Source organism: Mesoplodon bidens (genome assembly GCF_964165515.1).
Source record: "Mesoplodon bidens genome assembly, chromosome: 18".
In the NCBI taxonomy this organism is placed as follows: domain Eukaryota; kingdom Metazoa; phylum Chordata; class Mammalia; order Artiodactyla; family Ziphiidae; genus Mesoplodon; species Mesoplodon bidens.
In genome coordinates this window covers 5701768-5723773 of record NC_138175.1, presented here as the reverse complement: position 1 = coordinate 5723773, position 22006 = coordinate 5701768, and the positions used below count along the sequence as shown (strand labels likewise).

General features: G+C 43.4%; 1 protein-coding gene across 1 annotated transcript in view; it reads left to right on the top strand.

The window, feature by feature from the left end:
• Positions 1-22006, top strand: part of CDH13 (cadherin 13) — a 1033476-nt gene that overhangs the window by 994625 nt on the left and 16845 nt on the right. The window contains exon 11 of the mRNA XM_081215776.1: positions 3551-3693. Within this exon, the coding sequence (XP_081071902.1) occupies positions 3551-3693 (143 nt within the window). The remainder of the gene's footprint in view (positions 1-3550; positions 3694-22006) is intronic.

Here is a 22006-nt window from a genome sequence, read left to right as displayed (position 1 = left end):
CCGCCCACTGGCCGGGCCCAGGCCTTGAAGAAGCTGCAAACCACTCCCGCATCCCCACCTCCGCGACCTGATGGCAACGGCGGTCTCCGTGGGTCGAGGGCCATGGAGGAGGCCTCAGCAACGGGAGTAGACGGACACTGCCGTTAAGGTACCAGCTTCAACCAGCTTCAGCTCTCCGTTCAGTCTCTCCGTTGGCCCAGCTTAGATCAGTTGTCTCCCCCTAGGAGGTGGCCAGAGGTCAGGGTTAAGTTGCGAGGACAGTGCACATCATTACTTCAGGTCCGCCTCTGTGTTTGGGGCTCTTCTCAAAGCAGGGCAATAGTCGCGAGCTGGGAATTCACCTGGTTGGTATTTGCTACAACGTGTACTCGTGTTGATCCCAATACAAATGGTTCTCTCCAGGTTAAATGAAAAGCCTGAGGGCCGGCTGGGTCATGGGTGCCTGGCTCCCTCAGTGATGACGGCTGGGCAGGGTCTGGGGACCTGGCCCTGAGGGCACCGCCAGCCGGGCCTGGGCACTGGCAGGAGGACCCAGCCTGGGTGCTGGACGAATGCTCCCGGGCAGGGTAACTGGCCGCCGCGGGGACCCCCTCCTCTCAGCCAGGGCCTGGACCTCAGAGAGCGAAAGTTGAGCCTTGGGACCTTGCCCTTACTTGTCAGAACAGAGAGTAACGTTTGTTTTGGTGGAGGTTTACAGGAACACCGTGACCCGACGGTGACCTGACCTCAGGAACGAAGGATCCGACACCAAGAAGTCTGCAACAGCTAACCATGGCCCTCCCTCACCTTTCCTGTAAAAGGGCTTCGCCGAAAGCTTTTGGGGATTTTGGATTTCTTTTTAAGGCATGAGACACCCGTCTCCTTGCATGGCCCTGCAGTAAACCTTTCTCAGCTCCAGGCTCCGACATTTTGGTATTGTTTGGCCTCACTCTGTGTCGGGCACACGGACGTGCCTACGGTAACAGATGCTGTGCCCCGGAGGCTGTTAATACTGAAGGCTGGATCCGATGCCTTCCAGGAAGCATTTGCAAGGTCCTCTTCCTGGTGGTGCTCTGCAGCCCCAGGTCTGGCCCGTCTGCTTTCAGTATAAAAACTGAATTTGATTGGTGTGCACAGAGATGCTTGGGTCTGTTCATGTGACTCAAGTTCACAAGCGGCTGAAATAAACTGGAATGCCTCTCTGTGAATTAAAATGAGAATTCTGTGTCAGAGGGTCTGTCAGTGCCTCTGAGAAGCCCAAAGACGTCCGGGGGTTGGTGCTGAGGCTTCAGCAGAGGCTGGGAGCCAGTGGAGGGTCTCCTTAGCTGGTGGTGAGGCTGGGACACGACTGCGGTGCTGCCTGTTGTGAGGCAGCTGAGTTGCAACCAGAGGCTCCTGGAGGCTCCTTGGATGCCTGTTCTCAGCCCATGTTTCTTATTCCTCAGTCCCCTTCTCAAGGACCAGCTGACCACCCCTCCTTTCAGTGACCACAGCCTCCCTCAGGAGACAGTCACGCTGCAACCGTCCAAGATTACCTCCAAGTCAGTGGTGACGAGGAACCTTGGTGGATCCCTGTCTCCTTGGCCACACATTTGTGGACGACCCCTTGGTCTCTCCTACACATGAATAATCTGACCCATTACACTTAGAGGAGCCCTGATTCTATCCTCAGAGCTAACTTTTTCTCAAAATTCAGGGCGTATCTTCTGCTGAGAAGCGGCTTAGCATGGGGGTTTCGAACATGGGCTCTGGGGTCAGACCACCTGGGTGCATGTCCAGACTTTACGATCCTAGGATCTGTGTGGTTTGTGCCTTAGTTTCCTCATCTGTAAGTGGGGATATTATATCTACTGTGTTAATTTCCTATTGCCACTGTAACAAATTACTACAAACTTGGTGGCTAGAAATTTATTCTTCTGGAGGCCAGAAGTCCAAAATCAGTCTCACTGGGCCAAAATCAAGGCGTCAGCAGAGCCATCCTCCCTCTGAAGGCTCTAGGGGAGAACGCTTCCTTATCTCTTGCAGCTTCAGGTGGCTGCGTCACTCCAGTCTCTGCCTCTATGGTCACATGGCCTTCTCTTCTGTGTGTCTCAAATCTCTGTTTCCCTCTGATAAGGACACCTGTGGTTGCCATTTAGCCCCTTCCTCTCCCAATAATCCAAAAACAATCTCCCCACCTCAAGATCCTTAATTAGACCTGCAAAGTTTTTACCATGTAGGGTAACATCACAGGTTCCTGAGATTAGGACGTAGACATCTTTTCCACTGTGAAGACTGGGATGGTAATCTGCCCCAAACTCTTCGTTCGGAGATTTGCCATCTTCTTGGTTACATCCAGTTTTAAACATTCTTAGAACCAAAGCTGGCAGTATAAGGCAGGGGCGGTCAACTTCAGGCATCTGTGTAAGACTGATGAAATGACAGTTCTCACATCTCTTCGGGGACCTGAATTCCAAACACTGGTGCGTAGGGAATGGCAAAAACACCAACAAGCATCTTTCTGGCTTAAGTACTAACGTGGCTGGAGCACTAGCAAGGTGTCACTGGGACAGTCCCACATACACCAAGCTACCCAGTTCAAAGAAATCTGGGTCATGTTCAGTCAGTCTCCCTGATACATAAGACTTTCATTTCTTAATGTACATTTATATCGTTTGAACTTATTACAATGAGCATGTATTACTTTTACAACAACCTGAAAAACAAGAAGAACGTTTTAAAACTCTTTGATGGTTTCCGTTATCCAGAATCCAAACCCCGTACTACAGTGGTTCAGGTTCTTTATAATTTGTCTCTCCAAATTTGTTTTCTTTCAGTTTCCCCTAGAGAAGCTATTTTCCAACCACAACCATCTACCTTGTGGTCCCTAAACATTCACTCAGCAGCTATCTATTGAGTGCTGTATATGTGCTAAGTAATGTTCTAGGAGCTGGGGTCGTGACAGTGAACAGATACCCTTGTTCTTGTGGCACTTACATTTTTAGTGATATCTCTGTTCCGTATGTTATTCATATTCTTCTCTTTTCCTGACGTGTCTGTCCTCTCATTCTCTGACAATATCCCCCCATTCTTTCTGTCTTAGTTCAGATGCTGCATCCTCTGTGAGGACCCCAGGGTTACCCTCCATCAGAGATAATTACTTCTTCCTCCAAGCGTCCATGTGCCTTGCCTGTACCTTCATGACAGTGCTTCTCCTGCCTAGTCTGCATACCAGATGCATCCAAGGTGTAAAAACAAAAACAAACAAACAAAAAAAACTGGACTTGGACTCAGGAGACAGGCCATGAACTCTGCCTCTATGAGAGCTGGGCAGATAAGAGCTCCTTCCACCCAGGCTTGTCATGAGGAATAAAGGAGGTGCATGTACAAAATATTTAAAGCAGAAAAGGCCCAGGGTTAATGGTCAGTCATTACTTTCTGAATGAACAACTGTGCTATAATGATGTTTTTGGATTTGCATTAAGAATTATCTGGCAGCTAACCTGGGAGCTTGTGCCCAGTACTCCTTGAATATTTCTTGAATCTATTTTGAAGGTAATCTGACGTCGTTTGGGGATTTTTTTTTTTTCAGGTATTCTGTTTACAAGGACCCAGCAGGCTGGCTGAATATCAACCCCATCAACGGGACTGTTGACACCACTGCTGTGCTGGACCGCGAGTCCCCATTCGTCCATAACAGCGTATACACTGCCCTCTTCCTGGCAATCGACAGTGGTGAGTAATTTTTTAAATGCCAATAAGTGAATACTTTTCAGTTATAAATATATTTTTACATTTTTACATTTCTTCTGATATACCTAAAGGTGTACTTGGGAAGAATTAAGCGTGGTGGGGGGCAGGGAAAGCAAATGTGTAAACACACGTGAGTCAGGAAAATCCCCAAGTCCTGGAATTCCTGGGTCTTTGTCTAGTTAGGGGTCAGAGCAGTGAGCTCACTGTGCTCCGTCTCAAGTAGGCGCCAAGGCTAGGAAGCCACATTGATGTCCTTCATCTTGGTGTCATGTTCTCATCTACAAGGAGGGTTATTTTTACCTAATGCAAGTTGAAAGGAAGTCCCAGAGGACATCACCGACCCTGACAATTGAATTGTTCCCTCAGCTTTTTTCCTTTTATGATATGCACCATGGAAAGACATCAGGTCCCCTCAGCTGGTAGCTTCATAAGCGCAGAACAATCGCTGTTCGTTCAAAAGCTAATAATGCAATATCCACAACTCAGACTCTGTTCCAGACACTGGGGATACAGTCGTGAACAAACAAAAATCACTGTCCTCATGCAGCTGACACAGTCATGGAGCACGAAAGGAAATTGAGTAAAATACATACTATTCAGAAAAAAAAGAAAGTATACTATTTATGTATGAAACAGGAAAAAGAGATAGCAAATGAAAGGATGCTACAGTTTGAACCAGACATCCCTGAGAGGCTCACTGAGGAAGTGACATTGAGTAAAAACATGAAAAAAGTGGGGTTGGGGCCCCTGAAGCAATCTAAGGGAAGAGCAAGGAGGCTGTGGGCTGGAGCAGAGAGGGCAGCGGTACGTGAAGGGGGTGGGGGTGCAGATCACGTAGGGTCATGTGGGCCTCTCTGCAACCCTTGGCTTCCACTTTATGTTGGAATGGGAAGCCGTAGCCAAGTTCTGAGTAGAGTTCAAAGTGCCATGATCATTCTGCTGCTCTGTTGAGATCAGACATAGGAGACAAGGACAGAGGTAGGGACACCTCTTAGGAGACTGAGGACAACCTGGGAAAGATGGTGCCTTGGACCGATAATGGAGTAGGGGATGAGAAGGGATCAGATTCTGGAGATACTTTATATATTTCGGATGCAGAGCTAACAGGATTTGCCATTGGCTGAGATGGGGGGAATCAGAGTCGGTTTCCGGGTATGTTAAGCTAAGATGTCTACTGTGTCAATCACACAAGAAGTTTTGCTCTCCCTGTAATTCCTAAAAGTCAGCTGTTCATAGCTGAAGATTTGGTTTTGAGTCCTATATATATATCATAATGAATATTTTTATAGGGTTCTTTGTATGTGCCTTCATTACCCGATAACGGGTGAACTCAGAATTCTCAGAGGCTGGGTACTTACACAAAACCAAGTAGGAGAGCACGTGTCTAAGAAGTGAGCGATCAGTGTGGCACCCAGTAGGCAGAGCAGGTTTCACAGTGAAGTCAGCCTTTGAGTCTGGCCTTGAAAGACAGGATTTGGATAAATGGCAGGGTCAGGAGGTCGGGATGCCGGAGGGCACAGAGCAGAGGGGTCAGAGTTCAAAGGGAGTGTGGCCTGGGAGGTCAGAGGAGGAAAGAGAGGGGTTCCATCCACTGTGAGTAAACGTGTAGAAACCTATCTGGATGTATACGGGAAAGTCATATCTTCAAGACATCTCAAAATCCGGGCAAGTCATCTGATAGAGCAGGCACCCAAAGGATCCCGTATGTTCTTGAGGAGGAAACTGACATGATGAAATAGCACCTGGACATTCATCAGCGGAGAGCTGGACCAGACACTGTGCTTGGTCCTGGAGACTCAAAGATGACCAATACATTTGTCCGTGTGCTCCGTGAGCTAATGAGTTACTTGGCAAGTTAGGCTAGCAAACAGAAGGTGGCAATGCACCGTCACAGCTGTCCTCCTGGAACTAAGCCCAGAGGAGCCCCTCATCCAGCCTCAGAGGTGGTCACGGGGAGCTCTTTGGTTGAGGGGATCTCTAAACCGAGTGACGAAGGATAGGTTGAGAAAATGGAAGGCATTCTACTAGAAGCCTGAAAGAAGGTGGTTATGTGAGACACTTAAACATTGGTCGGCATTACTGGAGGCTCCATATTTACAGAGATAAGCTTACTAGGTCTTGTGTGGAATGCCCAGCTCCTATCACAGTGCCTGACTTAGAGCAGGCACTCATGTATATGTGGAGTAGATCATAAAATAGATGAAGAAAAGCTCCATATGCTATGCCGAAGAGTTTGACTTGGTTACCAAACTCCTCGAGAATAAACGCTGTACTTTAGAAAGATAACCCCCGTGGCGGTGTAGAAAATCAGTCAGATCATGATGAGACATGAGGCAAGGAGGCATTAGAAAGCTGTGCAGAAATCAAGGTAAGAGAAGCAGTGGAAGTCGTTTGGGTGGAGTGAGTCTGGAGCTGGGAAACGTTGTAAGACATAGCAGGTATCTTAGTTGAAGGGGTCAAGGTATGCCTGTTGGCAACAGAAACAAACTAGAAGGGATGAATGTAGAAAACATCTGGATGGAAAAAACAAGGCTTTGAAAACAACCCATACTCAGTATGAAAGAGAGAATGGTAATACGAAGATTTCTAGTGAGAAATCTAGTCTATTAATAGAAATGGAACGGTTTCAAAGGATTGTTCCCATGTTGTCCTTATGGGGTGGATGTTGAGATGATCCCATGAGACACTGCAACGTGGGCCTGAAATAGAGGCCAGGAGGTTTTTTACTCAGGGAGTCACAATGCAAGAGATTGTCGCCATCAGAACAGATAAGTTTTGTGGAAGGAATAGGTCTAGACCGGAGTGCTAAGGGCATCAACAGTGGAGGACAAAAAGCCAAGAATTTTAAAATGCTTTTCAAACAAAAAGTATCAATTACAGATCAGCTAAAGTAATGATTTCAGAGTTCTGTACTACGTAAAAGTATCTGTATTTGTAGAGAAAATTCTCAGCTAAGAACATCATGAAGGAAGTTTGAAACCCAGCAAATAGTTTAGTTATTGCCTTATAAAATATTTTATGCAATTATTCATCAAAAAAACTAGAAATGAAATACACTTTAATTTTTGCCGGAAACAGGAGTCTTCTCTCCAGGTGTGACTGGGCAAGCTGCTTATAGATTCTGAGGCTCAGTTTCTATAATACTTCTACAAAATGAGGAAGATAATTTCTACTTATGAGGTTGTCGTGAGAAAATGAAGTGCTGTGCCCTCTACACTCTCCATCAGAAGCAATATTAAGTGTTCAATAAATGTCAGTCCCACCCCAGTGGGGTTATAGACAGGAAAGAATACAGCCGAGAATGGTCTTCAAGAAATAATGCAGTTTGAAATCTATTTCTTATCTAACTCTGTTAATACTAATATCGGACAAGGAAATTCAAATCTGGTGTCACAGATGTTTCCAAAGGATAGAAATGTCCCTGAAGATGGAATGATAAATAAAAAACAAATTGGCATTACTATGTAGAACCATCATTAGAGGTGATAATCTTGAATAAGGCTCAAAAGACTTAGCACAAAAAGAGAATAAATTTTCAAAGACCTCATAAATCAGAGTAACTTTTGTTTAAAGGCTCGTTTTTGTCACTCACTGAAAACTTATCTCTAGATATTGTGGTTAACCAGGAAAAACCAACAGTAAGTGCTGTTAGGCCAAAGTTAATAGTACTAACTGATGGCTCAGTGTTATACAAAGTAAGCATTTGATTTTATTCATTTTATAGAAATTCAGTGTGTTTGATGGAATGAAAGAATAAGGAATTTTTGTCATACAACACGAGGAAAGCTAAAGCAAAATAAATTGATTTTCTCCAAACAAGGAGTCACTCAGGAATTTATGCCAAAACATGTCAATAAAATATATGGCCATGGGAACTTTATGGTAGGATGTAGTAGACCAATGTCCCCACTGCAAAAACTAGAAAAATCTGGATAGATTACAAAAATCTTAATTGTAAAGGCATCAGAGAGCTGCAGAAACAATGAAGCCTCAACTAAAAACTAAAATAGGAAAGAAGAAAGAACCATTCTAAAAAGAGTGTAGGGCCACCAGCCACTTTTTTCTCTCTGGGGCTATTTTAGATTCTGGGTGAGGATCAGGCCTGACCCAGGCAGGGCCCAGGATGGAAAGAAATAAATGAGAAACACTTGTAACGGTCATGTGGCTGGTGTGACAAAGTGAAAACTTGAGGGCTCTTAAGCACATGGTTATAGATAAATGCCTTTTAAAGGGCAGAATAAAATCTCCTGGGGTCTCACTGAAACAAAGACCTAACAAAGCAAGAAACTTACCTTAAACACACAGCCATTCTCTCTTTAAGACATTTGCCAGATTTTGAAGGTATGAGGGATTGGAGGATGGGATGGCTGATGCTATAGACTGAATGTTTGTGTCCACCCCAAAATTCACATGTTGAAATCTAACCCCCAGTGTGCTGGTATTTGGAGGTAGGGCCTTTGGGAGGTTCATGGGGATGGAAGCCTTCATGAATGGGATTAATTCCCTTATAGAAGAGATACCAGAGACTTCCTTCACCACGTGAGGACACAGCACAAAGACTATATTGAAAACTACAGAACACTACTAAGAGTTTTTAATGCTGTGTAAATAGAGACCTATACCATATCTGTGGATTAGGAGACTCAATGCTATTAAAATGTCAGTTCTCTCCAAATGGACCTAAAGGATTCAATGCAATACCAAGCAATATCCCAGGTTTTTGTTTTGAGAAGAAGGGGAAGAAACAGATTATAAAATTCATATGGAAATACGAGGGGCTTAAAATAGCCAAGGAAATCCTGAAGAATAAGTTGGAAGACTGACACTACCATATATCCAGACCTATTAGAAAACTGTAATAATTCAGGGACTTCCCTGGTGCTGCAGTGGTTAAGAATCCGCCTGCAGTGCAGGGGACATGGGTTCAAGCCCTGGTCCGGGAAGATCCCGCATGCCGCAGAGCAACTAAGCCTGTGCGCCACAACTACTGAAGCTCACAGGCCTAGAGCCCATGCTCCGCAACGAGAGAAGCCACTGCAATGAGAAGCCTGCGCACCGCAACGAAGAGCAGCCCCCGGTTGCCGCAACTAGAGAAAGCCTGCGTGCAACAAGAAAGACCCAACACAGCCAATAATTAATTAATTAATTAATTAATTAATTAATTAATTAATTTTTTAAAAGAAGAAAACTATAATAATTCAAACTGTGTGGTGTTTGCTCAAAGATAGAAAAAACTGACCAGTGAAATAGAATAGAGAGTTCAGAAACAGATCCACACATATACACTCCCTGGTTACGACAAGGACAACATGGTAGTGCAGATGAGAAAGCATGGTCTTTTCAATAAATAGTGCTGGGTTAATGGGACACACATGAAAAGAATTATCCTGACCTCTCTCTTATACCATATATAATAACCAATTCTAAATATGTTACAGGTCAAAATATGGAAGGTAAAATAATACATCTTTTAGAGAAAAACATATTAGAACATATTGATGTCCTTGGCATAGGCAAAGTTTTTTAAACAGGACACAAAAGTACTAATGACAAAAGGGAAAAAATGATAGATTATATTAAAATTAAGAACTTCAGTTCATCAGATTATACCATCAAGAATGTAAAAAGGTAACTCACAAAGTAGGAGGTATTTATATTATAAAGGAATCCTACAATCTATATGCAAAAGGCACCACTCAAAGAGGAATGGGTAAGGGACTTGAACAGGTGTTCACAGCAGAGGATATACAAATGCCAATAAACATATGACGAGATGCTCAACTTCATTCACCAAGGAAATAAAAATTAAACTATCCAAATACAAACTAAAATACAAATTGATCGAGGAAATGCAATGAAATTTAGTACTCAGCACACCTTCAAAATGACTGAACTGAAAAGATGGAAAATGCCAAGTGTTGGCAAGGATATGAAATCATTAGAACTCTCATATCCAGCTGCGAGAAGTGTAAACTGGTACAACCACTCTGGAAACTGCAAGTATCAACTAAGGGTGAACATATGCATCCCCTATGATCCAGGAATTACATGCCTAGCTCTACATCCAACGGAAACGTGTGTATCTGTTCACCAGAACCTGTGCCAGAATGTAAATAACAGCACTATTCATGATAGCTCAAAACTGGAAACTATCCAAATGCCCAACAAAAGTAGAATAAATAAATGGTGGAACATTCACACAATTGGGTCTATACAGCGCTGAGAATGAATGATGTGCAGCTATTCACAGCAACATGAATGAATCCTGCAAACATAACATTGAGCAAAAAGCAGGCTGAGGCAGAAGATCACATATGGAATGATTCCATTTATATGAAGGTCAAACAGGCGAAACTAATCCATGCTTCCAGATTACGTTGTGGAAGGGCTCTTTTTTTTATTGAAGTATAGTTGATATACAATGTTGTAAGTAACTATATATATAGCTATAAAAGAATATATATATTATTTTTCAGATTCTTTTCCCTTATAGGTCATTTCAAAATATTAAGTGTAGTTCCCTGTGTTATATAGTAACTCCTTGTTGTTTATGTGTTTCATATATGATAGTGTCTGTATGTTAATCCCAAGCTCCTCATTTATCCCTCCCCTTGCTTTCCCCTTTCATAACCATAAGTTTGTTACAGTTGAGGCTTGCAGATATTTATTTATTTATTTATTTATTTATTTATTATTTTTGGCTGTAAGCCTCTTTCTGTTTTGTAAATAAGTTCATTTGTATCATTTTTTAAAATTAGATTCCACATATGAATGATATCATATGAAGTTTGTCTTCTCTGTCTGACTTCACTTAGTATGATCATCTCTAGGTCCATCCATGTTGCTGCAAATGGCATTATTTCATTCCTTTTATGGCTGAGTAATACTCCATTGTAAATATGTACCACATCTTCTTTATCCATTCATCTGTTGACGGACATTTAGGTTGCTTCCATGTCCTGGCCACTGTAAATAGTGCTGCAGTGAACATTGGGGTGCCATGTGTCTTTTTGAATTATGGTTTTCTCCAGATATATGCCCAGGAGTGGGATTGCAGGATCATACAGTAGCTCTATTTTAGCATTTTAAGGAACTGTGGAGGAGCTTCTTGATCTTGTATATACTGGGCTAACTACAGGGGTGTGTTCAGATTGTGAAATTTCTTCAAGCTGTGTATTTGTGGAAACATGAAAGTTTCTGTATTTCAATACAACTTAAGAAAAAATATATATATGGCTACACAGAGAGCGTGTCCCTGGTCCACTGTGCCTTCCCCAGGAGTCTGTGACCACTCATGTGCTCTCTAAGTATCTGTTACCCTAAAGCTAGACTCTCAGCATCTTGTCATCTAAGGAAGGACAATCCCCAGCTGCTGGGGGGTGGGGGTGGTGGGGGCGGGTGGCAGAACTTCCCGGAGGGGTGAATGACAGGATGTCTGCAGAGTGAACGAGGTGAAGCATGCGCTCTGCAGTCCCTGTAACACTTGGCAAAAAGCGAAGTGACCCCATCATAACTCCTACACACAGCTCTACTTATTCAGTTCAGAACAATGGTAAGGCAGCACAGAAAGAGAATATACTTTTTAGGCACCTCTTAGAGACTAGAAACTGTGATATCAGAATGGAGGAATGTAAAAAGATAGTCAGGTACAGGGCTGGAAATCTGTTCTGAGTTAATAGAAATTAAAAATTCTTTGGACCTGTTTGCTTGTGGGGGGCCCCAAAGCAAGTCTATATAGATTCCAGAATCGCGCTTCACAGTGATATTGATCATGCCCGGGTTATGGATGATTCGGGGAGGGAAAGACACTAATCACTCCCTACAGATAGAGGCTAGGTTGTAACCCACAGGACACTCAAGGATGTACAAGGCACTTTTCGTAGACTGTTACCGGTTTTAATGAGCTATTAATTACCTAACAACATTGTTTTATTATAAGGGAAATGCTTTTGTTTTGCTAAAGCAGAAATGGCTGTGCTTGAATGATTGACACAGTAAAGCCTTTCATCCTACAGATCAATATGGTGTGACCTTCCGTGTTGGCGAGCAGTTTACCTTTAGAAACAAATATCATCACTTACCTTATGTGGTCCAGACTAGTGCCTTCAGAGTGCAGGAACTCCTTCATTAAAGACTTAAACGAACACAGAATTTCTGGCATGTGTTAAGAAAGGGGGAAAAAAAAATAAAGACTGTTAAGGAAAATACCAAGATGGAGAGACGACATTCAGAAATGCAGTCAGGTGGCATCCCTTTGGGGATGTGCTGACAGGGGGGCAAAGCAGCAGCAAGTAACACCGGTCAAATCCCAGTGTGATTATCGTTGCTGCTCAGGTAATCGCCAGAAAGGTCAAGTTAGTCTCACTGTCTTATGTGGGCCAAAAACTGCCACAAGCAGTTTCTTGTAAGAGTTCTGGAATCCCACTGGAGATTGTCATGGGCAGAAAGGCATAGCCAGCTGGTGCTTCTTGGCTTACTGCCTTCTGCTCAGGATTCTATCAGGCTGGTCTTCCTACCCCCTTCTCACCTGTAACCTCATCTTTCACTCCTCCTCCTGTTCTGAAATTGTATAGGGTTCAGCGTTCCATGATTGTTATTGAATGGCTCTTATGCCCTCAGAGAAGTTCTAAATTGTGACTCCAAATGCCAAAGACAGATATTTGCTTCAGGAAGTTCAAGTGCCCTTGCTCCCAGCACCCAGGCTATGCAGAGAGTTTAAAGAAAAAAGAAAAAAATTATCCCTCTTCATTCTTACTAAGGCTTGGTGCATACGAAATAGTTTGAACCAGGAAATGCGTACTGTCTCTAGCATCCATATGAAGCCTTTATGTGATTATCAAGTATCACATCCCCATCTATTTTCACTTAAAAGAATAAGGGAACGATAGCATAAAAACAAGCCCAATTATCACTAAATTCAGCAGCACGTTTTCACAACTTAGCAACTTGTATAAAGTATGTTTGAGTCTGTCGGTGAAAAAGGTGCTGTGGGTTACCAAGAAGACCCAGATAGAGAACCAAGCATAACAGCTGTAAAACTAAAATGGAATAGACTAAGATAATAATTTTTCATAAGCTAAGATATATCAGGTCCTAACCTGTCTTTTCCCTCCGTCTCCTATATAATAGACGTTCTGATAATGCAGACTGATTCTAAATTGAAATATTGTGCAAAATACTTTTAAATCGATTAAAAGAGAAAAAAAGTTATTTGGCCCCATAGTGAAATGACTGCTAAACTACAGGATAACAATGGCCCCCAGACTGGGGATGACAGAGATCTGAACTTCAAAAAGATGCCTCTTTGTGTAGATCAACCAAGACTGCTTAGGGGATGTAGTAAAATTATTTAGATTAATTCTACTTAAAAGATGCTAGTTTGGATAAAATCAAGCCATTAGTTATGATGGCAACCCAATTAAGCCAGTTTAACACCCCTTACCTCAGCTGTTATAGTAACTGAGGAAGAAAAATAAATTGAAGGCCCAGCCATCATTCCTCGTTATTTCAAGTACCAGTAGAATATCAATCACGTTGAAAATACTAGCTACAATTTTGTCACTGACAAAATGGCCTGATGAAAGAACTCTTGAGATCTGGTAATAGAAAGGCTGTGATCAGAGCCATCTGTAGGCAGCAAGTACACTCCACACAGAGACGGGGGCCTGGTGCTCCGCTAACCCTCGGAATGGACCAGCTCCCCAACTTCACTGTGCCACCCTCAGTATGAGACTTAGGCCCTCTCAGCCTGTTTCCCCACCTGCAGAGTGAGGATAACGCCACCTGCCCTGCTGAGTTATTACAAGGATGGGAAATCATGAATGCAAAATTCCTGGTGCTTTGTAAGGACTTTAATATTGTAAAACTTAAATATTTAAGTCAACCCACTTGAGCTGAGTTACGGACTGATTTTTCTAAACTTATCTAAACTTATCATTGCAGAATCATCAGTGTCTGAAGCAAGCTATGACATGCCATCTGACGACCACCCTTATGGTGGTCTGAGCATTTTTCTAGAGAAGGGACGGGCTGCAGAGCCCTCCACTCGGAGTAGGGCTCTAAATCAGAGAATTAGCCAGAAAGTGCTGCCTTCGACATGGGCATCAATTCATAGAGCTTGCTTCTGTCTGAATGGGGAGACTTAAGCCACCCTTCATCTACCTGACAGCAGGACATTTCCATGTTGGCCAGCCAAATCAACCATCTGAAACATAATGTTTTTAAACGTTATCGGGGAAAAAAGCTGACTTGGGCATTAAAATACCGTCTGCAGTGCCCATCTGTGCCGGCTCAGTTCATCCTGCCGAGGGGTCTCTTAGCTTGTACTCCTTGGTATTCCCTCTTCCCCAGCTTGGGTAATAGCATCACCACCTGCACGGTCCCCAAGCTGGAACCCCATCCCCACCGAGACTCCTGCCCCATCGCTCCCAGTCCAGCTCTCACTGTCTATCCAGCCTCCTGAATCCAGCCTCTGCTCTTGCATCCTGGCTGCCCTCACCTCATCCCCCATTGTCAGTCCACAGTACTGCACTGGCCGCCCAGCTGGTCCTCCTGTGCCCTGTCTCCTCACTCAAGCCCTCTCCTTTCCCTGCCTCCAGCATACCCTGCTTTAAAGTCTACGAAAACTTATTCCCACAAAATAGCCACACGATTCCCTCTGTCTAGAACAACCTTCTCCAGCTACACAAAGTATTCTCGCTTCTAAGCCACATCTTCATGGAGCCTTTGGAACTGTCCCCAGACAGTTAATTATTCCATGCCGCAAGCTCCCGTGACATTTTATCCTCACGTCTCATCCCACACTTAAAGCACTACCCTGCATCTGTTTACATATCTGTGCCTGCCACACTGCTAACATTTCAAGAACAGGCACCCTGTACGGTTGATTTTTGTGCATATCCAGTAAGACACAGGGAAGAGCCCCAATAAATATAATTACTGGCTGAATGAATAAAATAAAACTCATGTTTAAACATGGCCTCCAAATCAACTATTCCCCTACTTTGGCCTTTTCTTTAAAGTCTGTAAAACGGAAACAAAAAAACCCAAAAGGTGGAATTTTTTTTAAGCGGTTCAGGTTTCAGATTATTTCTCCTCCAAAAGAATTTTTGAGTCTGAATTATGTGAATAATTGCCTCAGCTCTAAATCGAGTATCACCCATGGAAACCTGGCACTGTAGTTTGCAAATCTATTTTCTACCAGGTTTTTGGTTGGTTTACTATTAAATGTTTTCAAAATATAAAATGAGACTGGTAAGATCGCTATTAACAAAGCAATAAAAAAATGCTTATGAATTAAAATGCGACGAGATTCTTGGCTTACAGAGCACATGCCAAAAAAAAAAAAAAAACTGTAAAATACTGATCCTGCAAACCATAGTAGATAGAACACAGGGATGAACTAAGCAATACGAAGGGGGACCATTCAGAGAAGAATCCTGGTTCACTCCCATTTCTGAGCAAAGGTAAAGATAGCTTAGAGCCCTGTTCACATGAAATAAGAAGTGTGACATTTATTTGCTCGCAGCTGCTTAGCAAAGGTTCAACAGATGCCCAGAAATGCGGAAGGAACTTGCGGGGAGTAGCTTGCCCCACCCAAGCATTCTGCCCTAACAGACAAGCCTCAGAATCTCGCAGGGGTGCCCAGCCTTCAGTCAGGGGCCACATCTGAACTGTGGTTCCTCATGAATTGGCCCATCCTCCTGATTTCCCTCCCAGAGTTTAGGCCTCAGGCTCTCCTGAGGCACCCAGCTGAGGCCTCCCTCCTTGTTCCTGGTGTGGACTCCCTACTCTGAGCCCCAGTTCCACAGACCCCATCCCACACACACCCTTGTTGCTGCCCTAGGTGGGGGAAAGGAGGACACTTTCTCAGAATGGAAGGAAACGTATGGAAATATAAATACATATGATTACATGCAGGGAAAGAGCAACACATCCTTAGCTTTTTCAAATCAACCTAAATTAGTTCAAAACTCAACCAGGGGAGTTTAGGCTTTTTGAGCATGAGCCACCCATTCTCCTTGTGTGGCAATTTATGATAAACCCTGCATTTTCCTTCACCACACACGCTCAAAAAAATCTACCAGGGGGCTTCCCTGGTGGCGCAGTGGTTGAGAGTCTGCCTGCCGTTGCAGGGGACACGGGTTCGTGCCCCAGTCCGGGAAGATCCCACATGCCGCGGAGCGGCTGGGCCCGTGAGCCATGGCCGCTGAGCCTGCGCGTCCGGAGCCTGTGCTCCGCAACGGGAGAGGCCACGACAGTGAGAGGCCCGTGTACCGCAAAACAAACAAACAAACAAACAAAAAATCTACCAGGTAGGTAGGTGCCAGGTACCTATTATAATAGGATGCTGACGGAGAACAGTCCTGATGCTCAGAGCCCGTGGAGCTCAGAAATGAGCTTCCTGTCTTTCCCTCCTCTCACTTTCTCTTCCTGCATTTTATTCTTCAAGCAGGCAACCTCACTGTGCACACTATTCCCCATACAAAATTCATGATTCCCAAGGGTAAGACACATGCCACATGCCTCTAGGCCCAGTGACTAGAAAAATTTACTCCCTTCCTTCACTTCTCAGAGCTAGCTTCTGAAAGTTCTTGCTGAGATTCAACCTTCTCTGCGTATGAAGCCAGCCCAGCCAAAGGTGGAAAGACCAGGGACCCTATTCTTCTAAGGGGACTCTCTTGAGGAGATGCACTGGGGTCTTATCTTACTAGTCTAGGGACATTGTAGCACGTGAAAATCTGGTCCCTTGTATGCACATGTTCATAGCAGCATTATTCATAACAGACAAAAAGTAGAAACAACCCAAATGTCCATTACCTAGTGAATGGATAAACAAAATCTGGTCCATCAGCTGAATGGAATATTATTCAGCTATAGAAAGGAGTGAAGTACTGATTCTTGCTATAACACGGTTGAACCTCAAAAACACCATGCTAAGTGAAAGAAGCCAGACACAAAAGGCCATGTTGTATGATACCATTTATAGAAATGTCCAGAAAACACAAATCTTTAGAAAAAGAAAGTAGATTAGTGGTTGCCTAGTACTGGAAGTAGGTATGAAGAGTTAGTACAAATGGGCCCGAGGTTTCTTTTTGGGGTGATAGAAATGTTCTAGAATTAGACGGTGGTGGTAGCTGCAGAACTCTGTGAATTTACTAAATATCAATTCATTGTAAAAACAAATAGAGGAAAGAAAGAGGAATTGGAAAAAAATAATTTTAAATCCCTGTATAACTTCTGAGTTTACATTTCTGTTTCTGATTATTATGGTAATCATGGTTATTATTAAAGGAGATTGAAAAGAGAAAAGTATTATTTTAATGTTAATCACCTGGAGAGAGAATCGTTATTTAGGTTTTGATATTTTTCTTTCTAATCTTTTTCGTAATCATATATATCTTTTCATTAGAATCACACTGTTTTTGTCTGTTATATCATGCACATCATATATATATATGTGTGTGTGTGTGTATATATATATATATATATATCTTCTGAATAATGGAACATATCAGAAAATTTCAGTGTTTTTTTGGCTAAGTGGAAATCCTGTTTGGTCAGGGTTCTGAATAAAATAATATTCCCATAATTTAAAACAAAACAAAACAAAAAAACTGGCCCTGCTTCTCATTACATCCACCCACATCCATCAAAGCAGTGCCAGGAGACCCACGTGTGACATGTTTCCTTGGGTACAGGCCTTAGCTCCGCCCACCTTCCACAAAAAGCAATGTATTGTTGGTCGCTTAAGTAACGAAAGCACAGAGATTGTTTTTTACCCTTTCTGCCAATGCTTGATTTGATGCCAACCACAAGCAGCAAAATACCTAAACTTTGAGCTCCACACACGAGTCTGGCGCAGATGGTGGGTTGTGCTACAATCACTAATCATTCCACTCCCTTGCTAGAGCTCCCAAAGTGTGCATGGCATGGGAACACTGTGTCTTATAGGTCACAGCCCTCAAACAGGTGACACACCACCAATACTACAGAGCCTTGGACAAGTTACTTAATCTTTCTGAGCCCCAGTTTCCTCTTCTGAAAAAAATGACAGAAAATTGGAAGGTAGAACCCCACGGGCTCAAAACAGCAACCTCTCCGGTTTGCTTGAACTTTTCTTACTCTGATTAACAGCAGGGGTTCAACTTCTTTCCATAAATCCTCACTTTCATTAGTTACATGATCCTGCTTCTCTTAGAAAACGCACAGCTCTGCCCCCAAATAAACGTAGAACACAAAAGTCCAAGCATCAAATGCTGAACCAACCAGACTGAGGGTTTGGCCAGGACAGCTGGCACTGAGCACAGGACACCAACTCGACCGTCTCATGAGGAAGTTATCACCACCAAAGTGAAGAAGTACAAGTTAAATTGTCTTGGTTCAAAATCAAGCAGCAGGATCAGTTTGTTCCTGTCCTGATCAATGTGTGAGGTATTACAAGCTGTCAGTGCCGAGTGGGAACAACGAATCCAGAAGCGGGAGCAGGCAGTGTTCCAGAGCACAGCTTCATGATGTCACAGCATCTCTGTGGTCTTCAGGGCACAGTCCTCTTGATGGAATAGATTCGCTCGTTCAGATCCAGGAAAGAAAATGGTGACCGTTTCACCCATGTCAAGCCATTGTTTGGCAGCATGAAAGCTTGAAACAAAATGAATGACCCACCAAGATTTGAAGGCTGTGGGGAGGAAGAGAGAGTTGTCGTTTAACGGGGACAGAGTTTGAGGTGGGGAAGATGAAAAAGTTCTCGAGATGGATAGTGTTGATGGTTGCACAGTGGGAATGTACTTAATGCCATTGAACTGTACACTTAAAAATGGTTAAAGTGGGGACTTCCCTGGTGGCACAGTGGTTAAGAATCCGCCTGCCAATGCAGGGAACACGGGTTCGAGCCCTGGTCTCGGAAGATCCCACATGCCACGGAGCAACTAAGCCCGTGCACCACAACTACTGAAGCCCGCGTGCCTAGAGCCTGTGCTCCACAACAAGAGAAGCCACCGCAATGAGAAGCCCGCACTCGCTGCAACTAGAGAAGACCCAGTGCAACCAAAAATAAATAAATTAATTTTTTTAATGGTTAAAATGGTAAATGTTATATATATATATTACCACAATAAAAAGTAGCTCATAAGAAAAAGATACAAGAAATAATACTAATAATAACCCCAAATCATGGTTTAGGAATTTTAGTTTGCTTTCATGGTTGAAATGAGAGCCTGTAAGAACCAAGCTACACAGTGAAAGTTCAGACATACAAAGCGAAGGTTACCGCTCTAGAGAAGGAGGCCTGAGACTCACGGAGTTAATCTGAGCCCATCCTCAAACTCTCTGACCTCAGCCTCACAACAACTAAAACCAGGGTGTTTTCGATCAGCGGCTCTGAAAGTGCTCAGAGCCCAGGCTGCACTTCCGGTACTCCCAGTGACTGCGGACCCCTCAGTATGAACGGACGTGCATTTCTCTGGAGGCAGAACCATGACCTTCATCAGATTCCCAAAGGGTAACCCACCTCCCATTCAATTTAAGACCCACTGACAGGAGTGGTTCATCTCTCGGGACCCTTCCCTCTCCTGACACTATAAAGACAGAAGCCCTTGCAGAGACGAGCAGTCCTCCACAGGTCGCGAGCTGGGACTTTCTCTGAGCCTTAATGTGTCCTCTGAGAGTGTGGCCCTGGGTTCCTCTGAGGAGCTGCCGGGAGGAGCAAGTGCAGGTCTAGCTCCATATCCCTTGGGAGCTAGGAGTGGGCCCTTGGGAGCTTGGGGTTGCTGGTGGAAAGGGGGAGAGGAGGACCGTGGGACTTTGGCTGAGTGCCAGGGAATACCTAAAAGCTCCAGTGTTTCCTGGGCTCCCGGAATCATAGGAGGCAAAGGGCTCGTGAGGACCCATTACATACTGAATCACATTTCAGTTTTGGACAGTGATTTGTTTTCCATCCTGTGCATATAAACTGGGAGAGGCTTCCCCTGAGGATTTTGAGTATCAAGTCTTTACCTTCTCAACAAAAGAAAAACAAGCTCATTTTACTTTACTTCAGAAAAAGACATCACCAGCCTGGCCTGGGAATAACACATGGGGAACTGAAGACAGTAGTATATATAATTAAGTTCACGAAAGGCCAATTCTTATGACTGTATTTCAAATACTCATAATGCCTTCTCATCCACTGTACCAAATGACTTCATATTATATTCAGAGTGAAGAAATTATAATGGATTCCTCTGAGATATTCAATTAGTTCCATAAAAAAGAGAAAAATATTTTTTCAGTAAAGAAGTTCAACCAAATTATTAAAGCTGACAGTGAAAAACCAACTTCAAAGTAATTATGCATTTCCTTTGAGTTCTTGCGCTAACAAAAGTTGATGGTCTGCCACCATTAGAAATAGCCATCCTTCTGATGATTAATTACATTTGTGTTCCTATTTTAGCAGATACTTAATTTGAATGTTTACTCTTGAACTGTCTTTGGGTGTTAATCTATTTAAATTTCCACCAGCCCCACTAAAGAGTATCTGTTCCCCAGATGCAGAGACAAAGAGAACAGGCTTGTGGTTGCCAGGGGTGGGGGGGTGGGGAAGAGAAGGAGTGGGATGAGCAGATGCAAACTATACAGAACGGATAGACAACAAGGTCCTACTGTAGAGCGCACGGAACCATATTCAAAATCCTGTGAGAAACCACAATGGAAAAGAATATGAAAGAGAATGTATACATATGTATAACTGAATCACTTTGCTGTACAGCAGAAATTAATACAACATTGTAAATCAACTATACTTCAATTAAAAATTAAAAAAAAAATTTAAGAGTATCTCTTCTCATGCTCATGAACCACTGATCAGCTTCCTTCAAGCTTGTTTCTTCCCCATTAATGGAAATCACTCCCAAGTAAGTCACCAGTCAATATCAAAAAAATGAACAACCCAATCCAGAAATGGGCAGAGGACCTAAATAGACATTTCTCCAAAGAAGATATACAGATTGCCAACAAACACATGAAAGGATGCTCAACATCACTAATCATTAGAGAAATGCAAATCAAAACCACAATGAGGTATCACCTCACACCGGTCAGAATGACCATCATCAAAAAATCTACAAACAACAAATGCTGGAGAGGGTGTGGAGAAAAGGGAACCCTCTTGCACTGTTGGTGGGAATGTAAATTGATACAGCCACTATGGAGAACAGTATGACAACTCCTTAAAAAACTAAAAATAGAATTAGCATATGACCCAGCAATGCCACTACTGGGCATATACCCAGAGAAAACCATAATTCAAAAAGACACCATGCACCTCAATGTTCATTGCAGCACTATTTACAATAGCCAGGACATGGAAGCAACTTAAATGTCCATTGACAGATGAATGGATAAAGACAATGTGGCATATATATACAATGGAATATTACTCAGCCTTAAAAAGAAACGAAATTGAGTTATTTGCAGTGAGGTGGATGGATCTAGAGTCTGTCATACAGAGTGAAGTAAGTCAGAAAGAGAAAAACAAATACCATATGCTAACACATATATATGGCATCTAAAAAAAAAAGGTTCTTATGAATCTAGGGGCAGGACAGGAATAAAAACGCAGACATAAAGGGTGGACTTGAGGACATGGTGGAGTGGGAAGGGGAAGCTAGGACGAAGTGAGAGAGTGGCATGGACATATACACACTACCAAATGGAAAATAGATAGGTGCTTTGTGACCACCTAGAGGGGTGGGATAGGGAAGGTGGGAGGGAGACGCAAGAGGGAGGAGATATGGGGATATATGTATACATACAGCTGATTCACTTTGTTATAAAGCAGAAACTAACACACCATTGTAAAGCAGTTATACTCCAATAAAGATGTTAAACAAACAAACAAACAAGTCACCAGTAATATCATCCTTGCAAACTCCCATTGGTTCTCTTTACTCCTTATCCTTTTGTGCGTCATAACACATTGAATTCTTTTTTATTTATTTATTTATTTATTTATTTATGGCTGTGTTGGCTCTTCGTTTCTGTGTGAGGGCTTTCTGTAGTTGCGGCAAGTGGGGGCCACTCCTCATCGCGGGGCGCGGGCCTCTCACTATCGCGGCCTCTCGTTGCGGAGCACAGGCTCCAGACGCGCAGGCTCAGTAATTGTGGCTCACGGAGCTAGTTGCTCCGCGGCATGTGGGATCTTCCCGGACTGGGGCACGAACCCGTGTCCCCTGCATTGGCAGGCAGATTCCCAACCACCGCGCCACCAGGGAAGCCCACACATTGAATTCTTGATCATTGCCTCCTCCAGTTCATCTCC